Source organism: Tupaia chinensis, unplaced genomic scaffold (genome assembly GCF_000334495.1).
Source record: "Tupaia chinensis unplaced genomic scaffold, TupChi_1.0 Scaffold144168_1, whole genome shotgun sequence".
Lineage (NCBI taxonomy): Eukaryota > Metazoa > Chordata > Mammalia > Scandentia > Tupaiidae > Tupaia > Tupaia belangeri.
The window spans coordinates 219,764-237,778 of NW_006204024.1; the positions used below are offsets into that span (position 1 = coordinate 219,764).

At 55.8% G+C, this 18,015-nt stretch overlaps 1 protein-coding gene across 1 annotated transcript in view; it reads right to left on the bottom strand.

The window, feature by feature from the left end:
• Nucleotides 1–18,015, bottom strand: part of HMCN2 (hemicentin 2) — a 170,726-nt gene that overhangs the window by 4,888 nt on the left and 147,823 nt on the right. The window contains 10 exon segments of the mRNA XM_014583202.2: nt 423–551; nt 1,555–1,689; nt 2,348–2,470; nt 2,575–2,637; nt 3,941–4,178; nt 4,504–4,625; nt 4,717–4,854; nt 7,018–7,167; nt 12,186–12,455; nt 16,397–16,478. Of these exon segments, the coding sequence (XP_014438688.1) occupies nt 423–551; nt 1,555–1,689; nt 2,348–2,470; nt 2,575–2,637; nt 3,941–4,178; nt 4,504–4,625; nt 4,717–4,854; nt 7,018–7,167; nt 12,186–12,455; nt 16,397–16,478 (1,450 nt within the window).

The following is an 18,015-nucleotide window of genomic DNA, read 5'->3' on the forward strand; positions in this document are numbered from 1 at the left end:
GGCTACCCAGGGTCCAGCTGCCTCACCCGCTGCCCGCAGCCTACCTCCCGGGCCACTCAGCGCCTCACTGAGTTGCTGGCGTGACTCAGAGGCCCAGCCTCCCGCAGCCTTCATCGCCAGGCTGCAGCTCCCTGCCACCCCCAGCCCCTAGCACCCCAGCTAGGTCCGTTCTACCTCCTAAGCCTCTCTGAGCTCCTGCACTTGTCTCCCCCTCCCCAGCCTCCTTGGAGAAGTGGCTCCAGGGCTGGGAGTGAGGCCTCAGTGTGACAAGCAGGGCAAGCTGGAGTCCAGATACCTGGGAGTGTGTGATCAGCATTTTCTGTTCTGTGTTCTCAGAGCTCACTGGCCCTGTGGCCGGAAACATGCCTGACCCTGAGCAGGGGTGCCGAGCAGTGCCCAGCAGGGTAGGGGTGTCCCCTTACCTAGGCAGGGCAGGCCGGGGCCTTGGGTCCGATACCCTCGGGGGCATCTGCAGTGGAAGCTGCCCTGGGTGTTCTCACAGAGCTGGCTGTAATGACACTTGTCCAGCTGTTCCAGGCATTCGTCAACATCTGGGGGGCAGGTGCGTGGTCAGGGGCAGAGCTTAGCCCAGACCCCTCCCTCATGTGGTGTACCACCGCTGTGCCCTTCTGACTTCACTGCCGCCAGGCCAGATGCCAGAGCTCACACCATCCCTGCCAGTTACGCCAGGCAGAGACTGGGAGGGCTCCGGGTCCAAGAGAAGGAGAGGCTTCACAGGTGGGGGCCACGCTCTGCCATATTCTAGTCCTAGGGCGAGTGCGTCTCGCTCTCTGAGCCTCAGTTTCCTCATCTGTAGAGGGGGCAAGGACGGGCCCTCTCCCTGGAGCCATGGTGAGGAGGAATCAGGTTATACTGCGAGCACCCAGGAGCCTGGCGTGCGGGAAGAGACTAAAGAAACGGCCAGAAACGAGGAGGGCAGGAGGCAGGAGAGCCCTGGGTGCTCAGGGTCTGCTGAGGGTCCCAAGGCCCTCCGAGGTAGATGGCTGCCTCCTCTGGGTCGAGCCCACCGTGCGTCCCCTGCAATGGACAGCCTCCTCGGAGGAGCCAGCTGGACCCACAGCCATGACACCATAGAACACAAGAGCAGGAGGGGCCCTAGATGTCCTCTGTCCAGGGCTGGCACTGGCTTCATCTCAACAGGTAATTGCAGCTGGCCCGTGGTGGCTGCCAGGGGGGCTGTGCTGAGAACTCAGGCTGCCTCTAGGCTGGGTATGACCCACGATAGGAAAGAGGGAAGAGGCAGGGGCAGTCTTGCCATCCACACCTGGTCCCCTCTTCACCAGATAAATAGGAACCTGAGGCCCAAGAGGGAAAGGCGCCAGTCACAGGGCGCTCAGGCTGCTGGGCCTGGCTGGGCCACATCCGGGCTTCTGGAGCCCCAGCTCAGCTGTCCCCCGCCTCTCTGTGCCCTTCCTGCCAAGACATTCCAGTCTCCCTGGAAGCCCGGACCCCCGTGACACACAGGCCCCCATCAGCTGAACCTGGCCACCTGGGGCTACACAGGTGTGCGATGGGCCCACGCGTGCCCCTAACCTTTACAGCTGGCCCCATCAGCAGCCGCGCGGAAGCCAGGCTGGCAGCTGGGGAGGCAGTGGAAAGTCCCCAGCAGGTTCACACAGCGCTGTCCCTCCTGACAGAGGTGGGTGTCCCATGCACACTCGTCCACATCTGGGGGGCAGACAGGCAGACGGCTGCACGAACCCGGCCGCAGGCCATCCCCCGCCCCCTCAGGCTTCAGCCCCAGGCCCAGGAGCCTCCTGTGTGAAGGCCTCCACCTCTCCTACTAGCTCATCCCAGCGTCCTGCCTCCCCCCTCCCCAAGACTCAGAGCCCACTCGAGGGCCCTGAGGGCTTCGACCTGCAGCTTCTGGTACAAGGTGACAATGTCTCCATGGAGACCAGGCAGTGCCAGGCCCCTCCGGTGGGCATGGAGTGAGGCAGATGGGATCAGCACTAGGAAGTCCTTGGGCCAGACTTGCTATCTAGTCACCTCCCGGAGGGGTCACATGGGCCACGAGGCAAAGGCCCATCGGTGTGCTCGCCCACCCCAGTGGCCTGAGCGTGGGGCACTCCTGAGGCCCTGTGCTGGTATAGCGGTGTGACTGCCATGAGCACGTGGTGACCTACGTATGTGTCTGGGGATCCCCGCCCCTCCATACCTGCACCCCTCCCACCTGCAGCCCTCGTGCTGCCAGGACAGGGCACTGAAACCCCAGGTTGGCATCCGATGCCTTCAGGCACAGGCTACCTCGGGAGGTGTGAACCTGGGGCCCTCCTGCAGGCCTGGCCAGGTCTGGGCAGCACCGCTTGGCCTGGGAGCTACTCACCCATGCAGTTCCTGTCGTCCCAGGCCAGGGCGAAGCCGGCCGGGCAGGAGCAGGAGAAGCGGCCAGGTGCGTTGTGGCAGGAGTGGGAGCAGGGGCTGGGGCCATCCGAACACTCGTCCCTGTCTGGGGGCGGGGAGGGGACTGGTGGTCTGCGCTCACAGGCCCTCCTGCCTGCTGGCTGGACAGAGCACCCATCCCACATCCATGCTGGGGTGGGGGTTGCTTACCCACGCAAAACTCTCCCTGGGGGTCCAGGTCAAAGCCCTCAGGGCAGCCAGCGTCATCGTCCTCTGCAAGGCAAAAGGGGTGGCCCTAAGGACACAAGTGCACACATTTCCAAGGCTGCCCCAGCCACAGCCCTGGCTGGCAGCTGGCAGCCAGCTCTGCCAGGCAGCCCCCCACCCCCGCCCCCAGCGGAGCTCTGGCCAGTCCTGAGCCGGGCTCTGCCAGCTCGCCCCCTCGGGCCATCGGAGTGTGCTGTGGAACTTGCTCAGTCATGCCTGTGCTCCCTGAGGGGCTCCTGTGGGCGGGGCAGTGAATTAAGAAGGTAAGGCGCAGGTCACCGGGCAGAGCGCTGCTGAGCACCAGCAGCTGCGCTCGGCGGTGTACATGGGCGAGCGGTGGCATTTGATGGCGGCAGGATTAGAGGCAGGGTGGGCACACGGGGTTCTGGAGACAGGAAAGAGCCAGGCAGCCTAAGTAACCTACGGACGGCCACCTGGTCTCGGTGCCAGGCTAGGGTGTAGAGAGCCCTTCTAGTGCCGATACCCGCAAGGGAGGCAGTGTCACGCACACTGTGCAGACCGGGACACAGAGGCTCAGGGAGGGCCAGGGAACCGCCCCCAGGGTGCCGCAGCTGGAAGTGATGCAGTTGGTATTCGGGCAGGGTCTGCCTGGCCTTGAAGCCTTGCCCTTACCAATGTCCCTTGCCCTGTTAAAACTGTTTTGGGACCTTGAATAACGAGAGCACATGTCTTTAACATCACTGGTTGGAAACACTGGCGTGTTCAGTGAGTCTCCAGGGTTCCCACGGTAGCTCCTGGCCCTGGGGGTTTCTGGTACAGCACCCTCGGGTTAAGAGGGTAAGTGTGGGGACCAGCAGATGGCGTCGTGGTTATGTTACTAGACTCCTACATAGCCAGCCATGGTTCAAGTCCTGGACCTGGTGGCTTAAAACTCAAGCAGGGTGTGCGTGCGTGCCCAAGATCCCGAGAGGAGAATGAAGGAGAAGGGATTGCGATGTGGCCATCCCCTCTGGGGGTGATTTCTCTCTCTCTGTCTCTCTGGTGAGTGCACGTGCCCTATAGCAAAAATCTCTTAGGGAAAAAAAAAGAGGGTGAGTGTGGTTCAGCTCATGGACATCAGCAGGGGGCCCTGGACCTTCACTCTGGAGCCTGGGAAGGGCCCTGGGACTTTGAACAAGGGAGGCCTGGAAAGCTGTGTCCCTGGAGTGGGGATGGGTGGGTTGGCGGGGCAGGGGTGCTGGTAGGGCGACAGACCAGGAGCTGGATGTAGGGGTGAGGTTGCGCATCTGGGCCCCTGGCAGTTTTCGGCTGTGACAGTGAGGGGTGGAGACAAAGGATGAGGCCTTACCGGCTTGCAGGGCCGTGGAGAGCTGGAAGCGCAGGGCCTCGGTCCCGGGGTCGAAGACCGCGCTGACGGCTGAGGCCTGCAGGTGCTGCACCAGCTGGGGCTGCGGGCCCCGCTCCGCCGCGTACTGGATGCTGTGGTTGCAACGTAGGAGTGTGGGGCGGCCGCCCAGGAGGAAGCGCTGCTGGGAGTCCACGAGCAGCTGGCCTGGTCCCGTCTGCACATAGCGCTCCTGGAAGTCCTGAAGGAGGAGGAGAACAGCCGGAGCCGAAGCCCCATCTCAGGGGGCTGGGGGAAGACCTGGGCGAGCCTCTCCTCTGACGAGCTGGGCAGCCTGGGCAGCCGGCCTGTCCCCAGTGCTCATGCCTGGGGAATGGGAGAACGCACCGTCTCGAAGCAGCCGGGTCCATGGCGTCCTCCCCTGGGCTCCCAGGCGAGGCCCGGGGAACCTGCTAGTCCTAGGTAGGATGACAACCAGCCCTGGCTGGGGTGTCAGGAAGGGGGCCTGTAGCTGGAGGACAGCTGCCTCTCATCCACCTGTCTGCCCACCGGGGTATGGCCCGCACCTGCAGCTGGAGGTCCGCGTCAGCCAGGCTCTCAGGGATGAGGCCATTGACCAGGACATCGAGGAGCACCAGGCCATCGGGATCCAGGCCACGGGCCACCTGGGTCATGGTGAGCAGTTCCCCTGCAATCCAGTCACACCGCCCAGAGTCACCACGGGGGAGGCTCTGCGCTCAGGCTTCAGCCCTACCTGGCCCACTGCAGTCCCTACTCACCTGTAGTAAACTCCACGTGCGATTCCTGCCGGAAGCGGCCACCCGTCAGGGAGTGGCCATTCAGGGCCTCCCCAGTCTCTCCAGCCAGGGCCCAGTAGACAGGGGCAATGGTGACCACGAGTGCCCGCATCAGCGGCCCTGGACATGGCAGGGCACAGAGGCCTGGTTCTGCTGGATCCTTGGGGCAGACACTCCCCTGCTCAAGGTCCCTCCATGGCTCCCAGTGCCCCTGGAGGAGCTCAGCCTGTCTCCTCCCTCCTGACTATGACACCAGTTACTTAACCAGGCCCTGGAAATGGTGAAGGTAAATATCTACTTCCCAGAGTAGTTGTGAAAAAAAAAGTTCAATTGCCAGAGGGAGCGTGTACTCAGCAGAGAGACGAGAGGCGTGGTCGCACCACACCCCTTCCCTCCGTTACTCTCCGTCGGGATTCAGGGCATCGCGTACAAGAACCGGGAGTGTTTCTTGTCGCCAGGTCGGCTGTGAGCCACGGTCAACCATACGCGTTCTAGCGTCCTAACCACCAGGCCCTGGGCTGGCCTGTAAGAAGTTCTCAAGTTTTTTTAAATTGTTTTTTTATTGACAGAGAACACATAAACTTGTCAGAGGGAGAGAGAAAAGAAAGCATCCCTCCCCGAATGGGATAGGCTATGCTGCAATCCTTTTTCCTCTGTTCCTCCTCCCTGTCGGGATTCTGGACACACACACGTGCTTGGCATGTTTTTCAAGCTGCCGGGGCTGGGATTCGCACCATGCTCAGAGGTGGGATCCTGCACCCTTAGCCGCTGTGCTGTGGGCGGGTCAAAGAAGTGCCTGTAATTTGTTGATATTCAACTCAAGTCAACAAATACAGACGGGAGGACCACTGGGTCAGCACGGAGCCCTCTTTGTGATGGAGAAAGCTGGGGCTCAGAGAGGTCAGGTCACAGGTCCAGGGGCACACGGCCATCATCACCTACTTGCTGAACCAGACTGAAAACCACCGTTTCCTAGCTTGCAGGTACCTTCTGGAAAAGTCCAGGATGCGGAGGGTTATTCCAGATCATTGACTTAGAAAAAAGAGCCAAAACCTTGCCCCGGGCGTGGATTCCCAGACCTTCACGTGATGCCTGTGTCTCTATAGGACCAGGAGGGGCCACGGCCTGGACAAGGGGTGGAGCACTGCCTGCTCCCCGGCTCGGGTCAGGGTGGTGGCGGCACCAGATGCTAGTGGGAGGGCCTGGGGGCCTGTACACGGGCAGAACCTTCTCAGCCTCTCTGCCCTCTTCCACAGAACCGAGCCTGGCCTCCTGGTGCAGAGCCACATGTTCTCCCAGGCGCTGCGGCGGGAGTGAGTGCCTGTCTGCACAGCATCCGGCCCCGTGTGCTCTCTGCTGACGGCCAGCTTGAGTGACCGCTGGCCGACATCCCCTGACGCTGCACAGGACGGAGGTCAAAGGCAGCGCACAGGGGCTGCTTTAGTGAAGACCTGTCTGCACTGCCCTGTCCTCCACCCTGTCAGCACTGCCCTCTCCTTGCTGCGTACCTGGAAAGGTCCATTTTAACAGGGCTCACTAGTCTCCAGAATGTTCTGTTTGCTCAGGACATACTATCTTATGAGTCTGTAGGCAAGTGGACATTTCTTGGTTGGGTGGTGTGGAGGTTAAGGTGGCTGGACCTCACGCTGCTGTGTAGTTCGAGTCCTAGACCTAGTGGTTTGAAAAACATGCCAGGCATGTGTGGAGGCATGCCCAAAATCCTGAGAGGAGAATGAAGGAGAAGGGACTGTGGCATGGCCATTGCTCCTGGAGGTGATTTTTCACTTTCCCTCTCTTTCTCTCTTTTTCTGGTCAGCACATATACCCTATGGCAAAAATCTAAAAAAATCTAAAAAAGCCAAAACCAAAACCAAACTTGGTTCTCTAGGTTTTGTAGCTAGCATGGTTCTCCGTGTTTCCTTGCCTGACCCCTCCAGCCCGTGTCCCTGAGTCTTCACTGTCGACCCTTCACCTTTCCAGTGGCCCTGGCCTTAGCAGCAGCAATAGGGCCCTGAGCTCCCACCTCCACACATACACACCCACCCCGGGTGTCTCGAGTTACACGCTGTCACAGCCCTGCAGCCCTGTGGGGTTGGGAGGTGCAGAGGAAGCCACCTACACCTAAGCCCACCCTAACTTGGACCCAGAGATCATGCTGTCCAGGAGGCAGACCTCGAGCAGCCCTCGGAGTGCAGGCATGGCTCCTCCTGGCCCAGCGTACATCCGGGACGACTGGGCCTGGGACCATGGCCCAGCTGCCTGGGACCCTCTGGCCCCACTTACCCACACTGGCTGGGACGCGGCTGATACTGCTCCGGATCGTGGCGGCCCCAGAACGCGCCTCTTGTTGCACGCTGGTGCTGAGAGTGGCCACGCCGAACTCCTGGCCGTTGATCACCCCGATCATGCTGCCCCGGCTCCCCCGGGGCTCCCCTGGGAGGAAGGAAGAGAACCACAGTGGTACTCATTATCCACCCGGAGCCCACAGAGCAGGCAGGCGCCGTCAGCCCCATTTCAGGGGTAAACTGAGGCTCAGAAGAAACGTGTCCAAGGACACATAACGAATGAGTGACAGACTCAATGCCCAGGGGGTCCTGGCCCCTAAAGAGAAGGTGGCTGTGAGAAGGTGCCAGGAGCTGGGGAGAGGTGCTCTGCTAACTCCCTTGAGACCTGGGCGTGCCCGACCCAAGCCACACCCGAGGTGGCCTCTCGTAAAATGAGGAGGTGGGCCACACACACGTGGAAGACCAGGGGCGCACAGGAACATGGCGGGGCACACAGGAACACCTGCACTCCACCAGCAGCCCTGTCTCTGCCATGCATCTGGCTGGGTGGGGCTGGGGTCCTCACAGCCGCCAGGCAGTCTGACAGCAGACTCGAGCACTAATCAAATGGATGACGCAGGCGCAGGCGTGGGGGTACTTCCTCTGCCTAATGGGCTCATCTGAGCAGACGGCACCCAGGGGGCGAGAGACAGCAGTTTGCCTTTCCTCCCAGCAGCTCTCAGGGGAAATTAACATCAAACTGCCCAGGATCTGTCAAAAAATAACATGGAACACTCCTCTGCCAGGCCCCTAAATGGGTAAGTCAGGAGGCTGCTGCGTGGATTCCAGGAAGCAGTGCCAATTCCTGCAGCCCACAGCTGGGGGCTGATGGGATCCGATGGCCATCTGGCATGTTTCTCAAGGTCAGTACCCACTGCCCTGAGGTTTATGGGAAGGGCAGGAGGAAGGCCACGGACTTGGCACTGGGCTTCCATGAGGGGATGAGGATGGAGATGGGAGCAGCAGCTAAGGCAGGACTTGAGCGAGTCCTTTGGAGGGGACAGGAAGGGCACGGCAAGGGGACAGGAAATCCCAGCCCAGGAGTGGCAAGCCATGTCAACCTCCGAGGTGTGGGGAGGATCACAGCCTTGCGTTGCCCACAGGGCGAGGGTCAGGACCCTCAGGCTGATGGGGAAGGAGAGAGGAAGCGGCGGCGGTTGGGGGGGGGCTGGTTGATCGGGGCCTCCAAAACTTTGAGTCCCCCTTTCCTTCCCAAGACCCCTGGAGGAATTTGTCCTAAAGAATATTCAGGCCATTGCACAGAGATGGGCCACCGAGTGGCTTGTGAAGCGGACACTGGAGAAATAAACTACAGTGCTTATTTAAAAGACAACAGAAATGAAGAGTAAAGAACATTCCTGAGACCAGCAGAAAGGGGGGCCTCGGTCTTTCATCGGGGAGTGGGCAAGGCAAGCAGCAGGTCAGGAAGACAACCGTAGGGCCGGCCCCATCACCTGGCAGTTAAGGCGGCTGGCTCCCACATGGGCGACAGCGTGGTTTGAACCCCAGTCCCTGTGGCTTGAAAAACATGCTGGGCACATGTGTGTGCATGCCCCAGCCCTGACAGCACGGAGAAGTGGAGGAGAGGGCCTGCAGCGTGACCACATCCCATTAGGAGATGCTTCCTCCTCTTTACTCTGGCGAGTGCATGCACCTGCTGGCAAATAAAAATACTGATAAAAAGACAACTGTAGGGGCCAACAGGCGGTGTGGTGGTTAAGGAGCAGGACCTCCACATGGCCGACTGTGGTTTGGTCCCAGCCCCGGTGGTTTGAAAATCACACCGGGCACATGTGCGTGTGTTCCTGAAGTCCTGAGAGGAGAATGGAGAAATGATGGCATGGCCGTCCCCCTGGGTAAGACTTCTCACTCTCCCTCTCTCTGTCTGTCTCTGATGAGCTCAAGTGCCCTATAGAAACAGCCTAAAAAAAAAAAAAAAACAAAGCAAACAAGAAAACCCTGGAAATCGGACCTCACTTATAAAAAGAAGAAGTGCACCTCTGTACAGGCAGAGAAGTGCGGAGATACGCCCCGAGCCCTCGCCTGGCTATTCTGGGTAAGGAGCCTATGGGGTTAGTCACATCGTTCTTTGCCGATTTCTGTGTCATCTGGCCTTCCTACAGTGAGCACATGTGAGGACAAAGAGTTGTTTCCATTCGAAAAGAAGGAGGCTGTTCTGGGCTGAACTGTGTCCCCCGCCCCAGTTCACACGCTGAACTCCTTACCCGGGACCTCCGGATGTGAGTTTATTTGAAGACACGGTTTTTTCAGGGAAAACAAAACAAAAAACAAGTCAAAATGAGGTCATTAGGGTAAGCCCAAACCCAGGATGACTGGTGTCCTTACCAAAAGGGGAAATTTATGGCTGGCCCCATGGCCTGGTGGTTAAGGGAGCTGAATCCCACATGGCCAGTCACAGTTCAAGTCCTGTATGTGGCTTGAGAAACAGGCCAGGCATGTGTGCACGCATGCCCCAGATCCCGGCAGGATGGAGAAATGGGAGGCATCCCCATGGGGTGCTTTCTCCTGCTCCCTCTCCCTCTCCGCTGTCTCTCTCTGGTGAGCACACGTGCTCTCTGGCCAACTAAGGAAAAGAAGGGGGTGGGACTCAGAGAGAGAGAGCCCAGGAAGAGTGCCACATGAAAATGAAGCCAGAAATCAGGGTGATACTTCTGTAAGCCAGGGAACCCCAAAGATGACCAGCAAGCCTCCAGGAGCCAGGGAGTAGCCTCAGCCCAGTTCTTATTATAGACCTCAGAGGAGAACGATCCTGCCATTGATGTCGCCATCTTGGATTTCTCACACAATAAATGGATGGTATTTAGGCCCCTCTTTGTGGCCCTACGGAGTGAATTCAGAGGCCACATGCAGAGCTTTGTGATCTGGACCAGCGGCTCATCAACAGGCAAAGGCAGAACCGGAATCGAGCTCTGAAATAGGACCAGGGTCTGCTCAGGCCTGGAGCTCCCCATGAGACTGCCTCACTGGCTGGGAGTCAGAGAACCCCTAAACTGTCAGAGCAGCATCTATTGGCATCTTGCCCCTGCTCACAGGAGACGGGGAGTCTAGGGGCCAGTAAGGGTGTCCCCCAAGTCTCAGTTCCAATTACTCAAGGGGTGCTGCCTGAAGAAGGGGTCTACGCAAAGAGTCTGATGTGTGTGGTGATAGATTAGTGATGTCTGCTGTGGAAAGGGAAGGGGACTGAAGTCACGTGCGGAGTACATGCTACAGAGGGCATGGGCCTTTCAGCAATTGTGTTCCATGACTTTCCTCTGCACAGGTCAGGAGCCACAAAGTCACTGTGGTTTCTCGGGCTAGTTTTTTTCCTCACTTTGAAGCATGGTCTGACCTAAGAGAGGAGGGAGTTGACTGTGGAAACCTGAGATGGCGGGGTTGGTGGTACCGGGATGCACCCCAACCACCAGGTGACGGGGCCATGCAGGCAACACAAGCTGGTAAGGATGCTGCCTCCCATTCTAAGGCAAGGCCTGGACTGGGAAGAAACTGAGGCAAGGCCCAGTCTACGAGCTCTCCCTTGTGTCCTTGAACTGGCCGGTATTCAATTTCTCTGCCGTGAGTTTTACTGTTATTACGGTACCCTGCAAGGGTAAACCATCACCCCCAATCATTGCAATAAAGCCAATTAGTGATCTTATAGGAATGTGGTTCCCTAAGACTGACAGGAGGACCAGGAAGTTTAAGACTCCCCCACCTGTCTGTTTTTAAGCCAAAATTAACATATAGATTAAGTTAGTATAAACCAAATTAGCATTAGAAGCATATGTAGACTAAGTTAGTTTAAGGTTAGTTTTACTTACATACCCCTTGTTAAAGCTACAGGCCAAAGTTAACTCACACTAGCAAAGTCAGCACATTCAACACATAACAGAGACTCAGAGATAAAACAACAGAACTCACTAATTGACAAGACTCAACAAACAAAATGCAGGAACCCACAGATTTATTAGAGGAAAAAGCCTGGATGGGACAACAGAATAAACAAAGCTGAGGGCTCCACAGAAAGATTAACCATTTTAGCTGGGAGTTCTTATCTAAAGCAACAGGTAGCTTTCAACTACAAAGAGTTTCTCATCTATGTGCTGTTGACCATGAAAAACTGCTAATAAAACATCCTATGTTGTCTCCTGAGATACAAGATCATCTTCCTTTCCCACATAAATCACAGACTCACCCTCTATTGTTGTAATGTATAGATAGTCCATATATTAACTGTGTCTTTACTTAGCAAGACAAGATTTCCATCTAGGTCATTGTAACCAGCAACGTTATCGCCCTGGCCCGGGACTGAAGTTGTCAAACATCCTGCAAGCCCCCTCTTCAAAAGACTCTTCCCAGTAATCAAGATCCAAGAAGAAGATACAGCAGACAAATGGACTTCCTCATCCTGAGAACTGTGATTGACTTTGCCTGAGCTAACAAGACAAACAGCATGTTTTATAATTATTGCTTCCATGCTTTGTATACCCTGTTCCTTAGAGTAAATCTTTTACTGCCCCTCACCCATTTACTTGCATGTATCACATTTTCAATAAAAAGGCTCGATGATTCCTAGCAGTTGTCACTCCTCAGAGAGCGATCTCTGGGAGTGTCCGGCTGAGGACGTGCATGAAAAGGCACGAGGCCTTAGTCTTCCTTTCTTTCTAGCGCCGCCTCCATCGAGATAACCCACCCACGCCGAGGCTGGACCCTGGCCACCAGGCGTGTGCGGTGTGAGACAAAGAGGAATCCATAGATCTCATAGCAAGCCCTGAGAGCACCATGGACAGCCCTGCCTCTCTCTGCCTAGCTCACGGGGTTGTGGAGCATCTAAAAGCGCACCCTTATCCTTGCCAACCAAGGGGAACAGCCAGGCCGCCCTGTCCAACCTAAGTGGCAAGACATTTAATGCCCTGAGACTCAGTACCCCCAGTGGTAAGCAGGCAGGTAGATAGGATGACCCATAAGCCCCCCCACCCCTGTTCTCTCTACATTTGTGACCAAAGAGACAAGCTGGGAGCTGGCAGGGCAGCAGATCAGGTCCCCTACAGGCAACACGCAAATCCCCTGTGTGCAGAGGGTCCTGCCCATGTCCCTGAAGGTGTGGGCAGAGGCAGGGACGTGCCGTACCCCTCACGGTCAGGAACGCCCGGGCCGTGGCAGAACCCAGGAGGTTGTGAGCGACGCACTCGTAGGTGCCCGTGTCCCCAGCCTCCACATGCTCCAGCCACAGGCTCCCATCAGGCAGAGTCCGGAGCCGCCGACTGTCCCTCAAGGGTCGGCCCGCCCGTAGCCACTCCACGGTGGGCGCTGGCTCTCCAGCAGCCTGGCATCGCAGGGCCACATCTTCCCCAGATTGCACTGTCATGTCCTGGGGCTCCACCTCGAACACGGGGGCACCTGCGGGAGGCGTGGGCAGATTTGAGAAACGCGAATTGCTTTTACATTTTAGGTACATTAGAAATACAAAGCAGGAGAGAGTGAGGCTCACGAATGACTCCTCCTCTCCCCTCCCAACGATTTCTGCTTCTGTCCTTGACACCTTGTGACAGGACGACTACCTCCTGCACACCCGCCTACCGAAACTCCACGATGGACCACAGCTGCCCTTCCACGACACGGAATACCTGTTTTTAATGACTCTGTTATTCCACTGTTAAAATCTGCCAGCAAGTGACTAGAACTAAAAAGTAACTTCCTGGGACCAGCAGGTGGCGTGATGGTTACGTTGCTGGACTCCCATGTAGTTAACTGTGGTCCAAGTTCTGGACCTGGTGACTTAAAACTCACACCAGACTGGGAATCAGCAGTTAGTATAATGGCTATGTCGCTGGACTTCCACGTAGTCGACCGCGGTTCGCGTCCCGGACCCGGTGGCTTAAACTCACGCCGGGCGCGGAGGAGAATGGCGAGCGCACGCGTCCTATAGCAAAAACCTTTCCAAAAAAAAAACACCACATAACACCAGGGCCAGCTTATGGCCAGTGGTTAGGGTGGCTGGATCCCACCTGGCTGACCATGCAGTTTGAGTCCTGGATCCACAGGCTTTAAAAAATACGCTGGACATGTGTGCATGTCTGCCCAAAATCCCAGAGGGAGGAGAAGGGATTCGGTGCGACCATACCCCATGGAGGGGCTTTCTCACTTTCTATTTCTCTCTCTAGCAAGTGCATACACCCTTTGGCAAATTAAAAAATTAAAAATAAAAGGCAGGACCAGCGGTTGGCCTAGTGGTTATGTCTCTGAACTCCCATGTACTTGACCACGGTTTGAGTCTCAGACCTGGTGGCTTAAACTCACACCAGGCACATGTGCATGCGTGCCCAAGATCCTGAGAGGAGAATGGAGGAGAAGGGATTGCGGCGTGACCATCCCCCCGGGGGGTGATTTCTCGCTTTCTGTCTCTCTGTCTCTCTCTGTCTTTCTGGAGAGTGCATGTGCCCTATAGCAAAAGCCTCTCAAAAAAAAAAAGAAAAAAAAAGAAAAGAAAAAAGCAATACTGAACACATGATCCAAAGTATACAAAACTGATAAATTTGGGTTTAATCAAATTTGACATGTTTTGAGAGACAGAGAGAAAAAAAAGAGACATGGGAACCCCTGACAGGGCCACACCCTGAACCCCCTGGGCCTTTCAGCCACTCAGGATCATGAACACAGCCACAGGAATGCTCAAGGTATTCAGGCTGACCCAAGGACTGAACCCAGCACCTATCCTATAAAGTTCCAGCATGCATGGCAACACCCACCCTACCTCCTGCACCACCACAGTGAGCCAGGACCACACCAAATTTCTTTTCTTTTCTTTTCTTTTTTTAAGAGCATGTGTATTCGCTGGAGAGACAGACAGAAAGTGCGAAATCACCCCCCAGGGGGGATGGCCACGTCTCAATCCCTTCTCCTCCATTCTCCTCTCGGGATCTTGGGTACACACGTATGCACCCGGTGTGAATTTTAACCCACCAAGTCCGGGCCTCAAACTGAAACTGACTATGTGGGAGTCCAGTGATGTAACCATTATGCCATCTGCTGGTCCCTACACCAAATTTGAACACTTTTGCTCTTTAAGGCCCTATCACGAGCACACACAAACAAGCCACAGACCGAGAGAAAACGTTTGTAAATTGTGTCTGATAAAGGGCTCGTATCCACTCCTTATAAAGAGCTCTTCAACTCAGTAATAAGACAAACAACTCAATTAAAACATGGGTCTGGGCCAGCAGGTGGTGTAGTGGTTAAGGCACTGGACTCCTACATAGTCAGCCATGGTTTGAGTCCCGGACCTGGTGGCTTGAAACTCATGCTGGGCATATGTGCCCCAAATCCCAGGAGGAGAAGGGATTATGGTGCAGTGATCCCCCAGGGCGGGGGTAATTTCTCACTTTGTCCCTTTCTGTCTTTCTCTGGCAAGTGTGTGTGCCTATGACAAAAACCTTAAATAAAAAAATTAAAAAGAAAACAAAGAGCTCTTCAACTCAGTAATGACAAGCAACTCAACTAAAACATGGGTCTGGGCTAGCAGGTGGTGTGGAGGTTAAGGCACTGGATCCCCCATGGCTGACGACATGGTCTGAGTCCTGCATCCAGTAGCGTAAACATATACCAGGCACATGTGCGTGTGTGCCCCGAGTCCCACGAGGAGAGTGGAGGAGCAGGGATTGAAGCAGGTCCAATCTCCCGGGGGTGATTTCTCGCTCTCTGTCTCTGACCGCAGCCAGTGCAGGTGCCCTAGAGCAAGCAAGCAGGAACGCAGCACTGACGCGCACTGCAGCGTGGTAAATGAACATGGCACACGAGGGGTGCCGGGACGGAAAGACTGCTCGAGTCTGCTCATGCAAAACTTCCAGAAAAAGTACATCGACTGAGACAGAGAGCAGAAGACAGAGCAGTAACTGCCTGGGGCTGGGGGTGGGAGCAGGTGAACTGTGAAGGGGCAGAGAGACTTCTTAAAACAACTGTGGCCATACTGTCCAACCTGTAAACTTACTAGGTATCACTACACTGCATACTAGCAGCGGGCAAATCTTTTTACTTTATAAAAGTTGTGGTTTAGCAAAACCAAGTAACAAGATATACCATTTAAATGCTCGTGAGTGTCAGTTTGGTAGTGGTGAGTGTGTCACCTTATCGTGTGACCATTCTCCAGGACTCCTCATCCTCCAGAACTGAATCTCTGTACTCCCCAAACAAGCCCACTCCCTTGTCCCAAGGCCACCTCACTCTACTTCCTGTCTCTGAATTTGATGGTTCGAGGTGCTTCCAACCGCTGAATTACAGTGTCTGTCTTCTTGTAACTGTCCTGTTTCACTGAGCATAACGTCCTCAAAGTTCACCCGTGTCATAGCAGGTGTCAGAATGTCTGTCCATCCTTTTTATTTTTTTTTAAGCCAGAAGGCACGTGCTTGCTCACACACACACCCACACACACACACCAGACAGATTCTCTTCCTTTTAAAAGTTAAACAATCGGCTGTGTGAATGGGTGAATTTTATAGTATATAAATTATAGCTCAATAAAGTTTTTTTTTTTTTTTAAATAAAAACAGGGAAAACCAGGGCCAAGAGGTGGCACGGAAATTGAGGCACTGGGTCCCAAATTGCTAGTTTTACTGTCTGAGTCCTGGACCTAGCAGCTTGAGAATCACCCTGGGCATGTGTGCATGTGCCCAAAATCCAGAGAGGAGAATGGAGAAGGGATTGTGGTGTGCCCATGCTCCCTGGAGGTGATTTCTCATGCTCCCTCTCTCCTCGGTGAGTGCAGGCACCCTACAGCAAAAACTAAAAACAAAAACGGAAAGCAGGCAAAACCTGCTGGTTACTGGGGCAGGGGTGGTGTCTAATAGGGGATAAACTGGGGCCTGGGGGCTGGTTCTGTTGTACTGTTTGGGCCGGGAACTGGTGAATGGTGGGTTCACGTGGTAAAGCCCGCCAAGCCGTGCACCAGGACGTGAGATCTCGTCCATGTGCATTCCTCTCGGGTAGGAGGTTTTCCACTGAGAAGACTTGGCAGGTTACCTTGAGGTTCCAATGGCACTTCGTGAAGTATGAGTTGCTTGGCAAACTCTGGCACTGTGCTATGATCTGGTGGCCCTGAGTCTGAAAAGCGGTTCCCGATCTGGCCGTAGGGCCACTGGCTGCTCCCAGCGGACCCGCATCTCATCACACTTGGGAAACACTCCAGCTGTGTGTTCCCAGCAAATATTCAAGAATTCTAAGTCCCCAGCCTTCCCCTCTGCTCCCCATTCTTATCAGACAGCCCAGCTGTGCCTGAGCACCCCTGTCACAAGCCCCCACCCTGCTGAGGACAGAGCCCGGGGCCAAGAGGGTATGTCGAGACTCACTCTGCAGCACGAGGGTCACCACCTTCTTCACGGCACCCACCTCGTTCCCTGCCAGGCACTGGTACTGACCCGCATCGTCCATCTGCAAGTGGGCACAGGAGGGGTGTGGTGCTCAGGGCAGGGGAGACGACCGACCAGACCCAGATCCCTCTATGGGAAGGAGCTGGGAGCAGAAACAGCCAAGGGGCGCTGACTTCCCCACCATGCATCGGAAGGTGCGGGGCCATGTGTTCATAGACGTTCACTGACAATTCAGCCCTCTCACCTCCGGGACCAGGAAGGCACCGACCACTTGCTGGAAAAAGCATGATTTAGATTTGCCACTTCCAAACCGTGCACTGACACGTGAGGGGTCTTCACGTAGTTCATGGAGAATGTGTACTGGAAAAAGCTATGTCTATGTTTGTGCTTGCCTTAGAGCACTTGCACTTGCAGGAGAGAGTCAGGGACACAGAGGGAAAATGAGAAATCACCCTTCCATGGGGATGGCCATGCCGCAGTCCCTTCTCCTCCATTCTCCTCTTGGGATTTTGGGCACGCACATGCACATGCCTGGCATGAATTGCAAGCCTCCGGGTTCGAGACTCAAACTGTGGTCAGCCATGTGGGAACGCAGGACCTTGACCACCATGAGCTTCTCTGCCTCTCTTACTACTGGGATTCCTTGGCACAGTAAATTCCTTGAATAAAAGAGCTCCAGGGTCAACTTAAAATTGGAGAAACACTGAGTTAGGCAACTTGTTTCTGTGCTGTGGGCTTCTCAAGGCCCTTCCGTGCCCTACGCTGCAAGGCTTGGTGGAGGTGGGGAGACAGTTTCTAGCATTTCTCTAGCCTTGGTGGCCCAGGAAGCTTTGCTCACAGGACACCCCTGACCATGGACATGAGATGAACTCAGGAAGACATGGGCCCAGGTCCACTGAGTGTTGGCCCAGGTCCACTGAGTGGCAGTGCAGCTAAGACATGGAGCCTTGGTAGCCTCGCCTGCTCAGTGAGAGGCCCGGTGCCCACAGCTAGGACTTGGGCAGGAGCCATACCGCTGCTGCTGTTACTGCTGCTGTTTGCTCCACTGTCCAAACAACAAGTTCAAATCCCCCACGGTGAACTTGCACCAGAACTGCCTCGCAGATTGCTGCATAGCCACTGGTACTTGAGACACGGTAGAAGTTGAGAGGGGGCTACTTTCCTGACCCCAGGCTTTGGAAACAGCACGGAGCAGGAATCAGGAGACCTGGGGTGGGGTCCCGCCTCCTGCACTTCCTGGCTGTGGGCCTCTCTGAACTTCAGTGTCTTCAGCTGTAAAATGGGGGCACTGTTACCTGCCTACCCTGCCCCCCAGAGTTCGTCACAGTAGTATTTGGGGTGTTACCCACAGACCACTCTGAAATACTCGACGTGGGTCATGTCACTGATTCTCACTAGAAACCTACGAGGCAGAAATACTGACCAGCCCCAGCGAATAGGAGTGGTGACTAAGGTATGGAAAAATTATCGCCAGCTGGAGGTTGCCCGAGGCAGTAGCTGGAGAGTGTCTGTAGACGAGAGGAGGGTGCCAACTGGAAGAACCCGCCTGAGCAGTCGGAAAAGGCCAGGGTCGTCCTGGGCCCATCCCCGTGGCACCC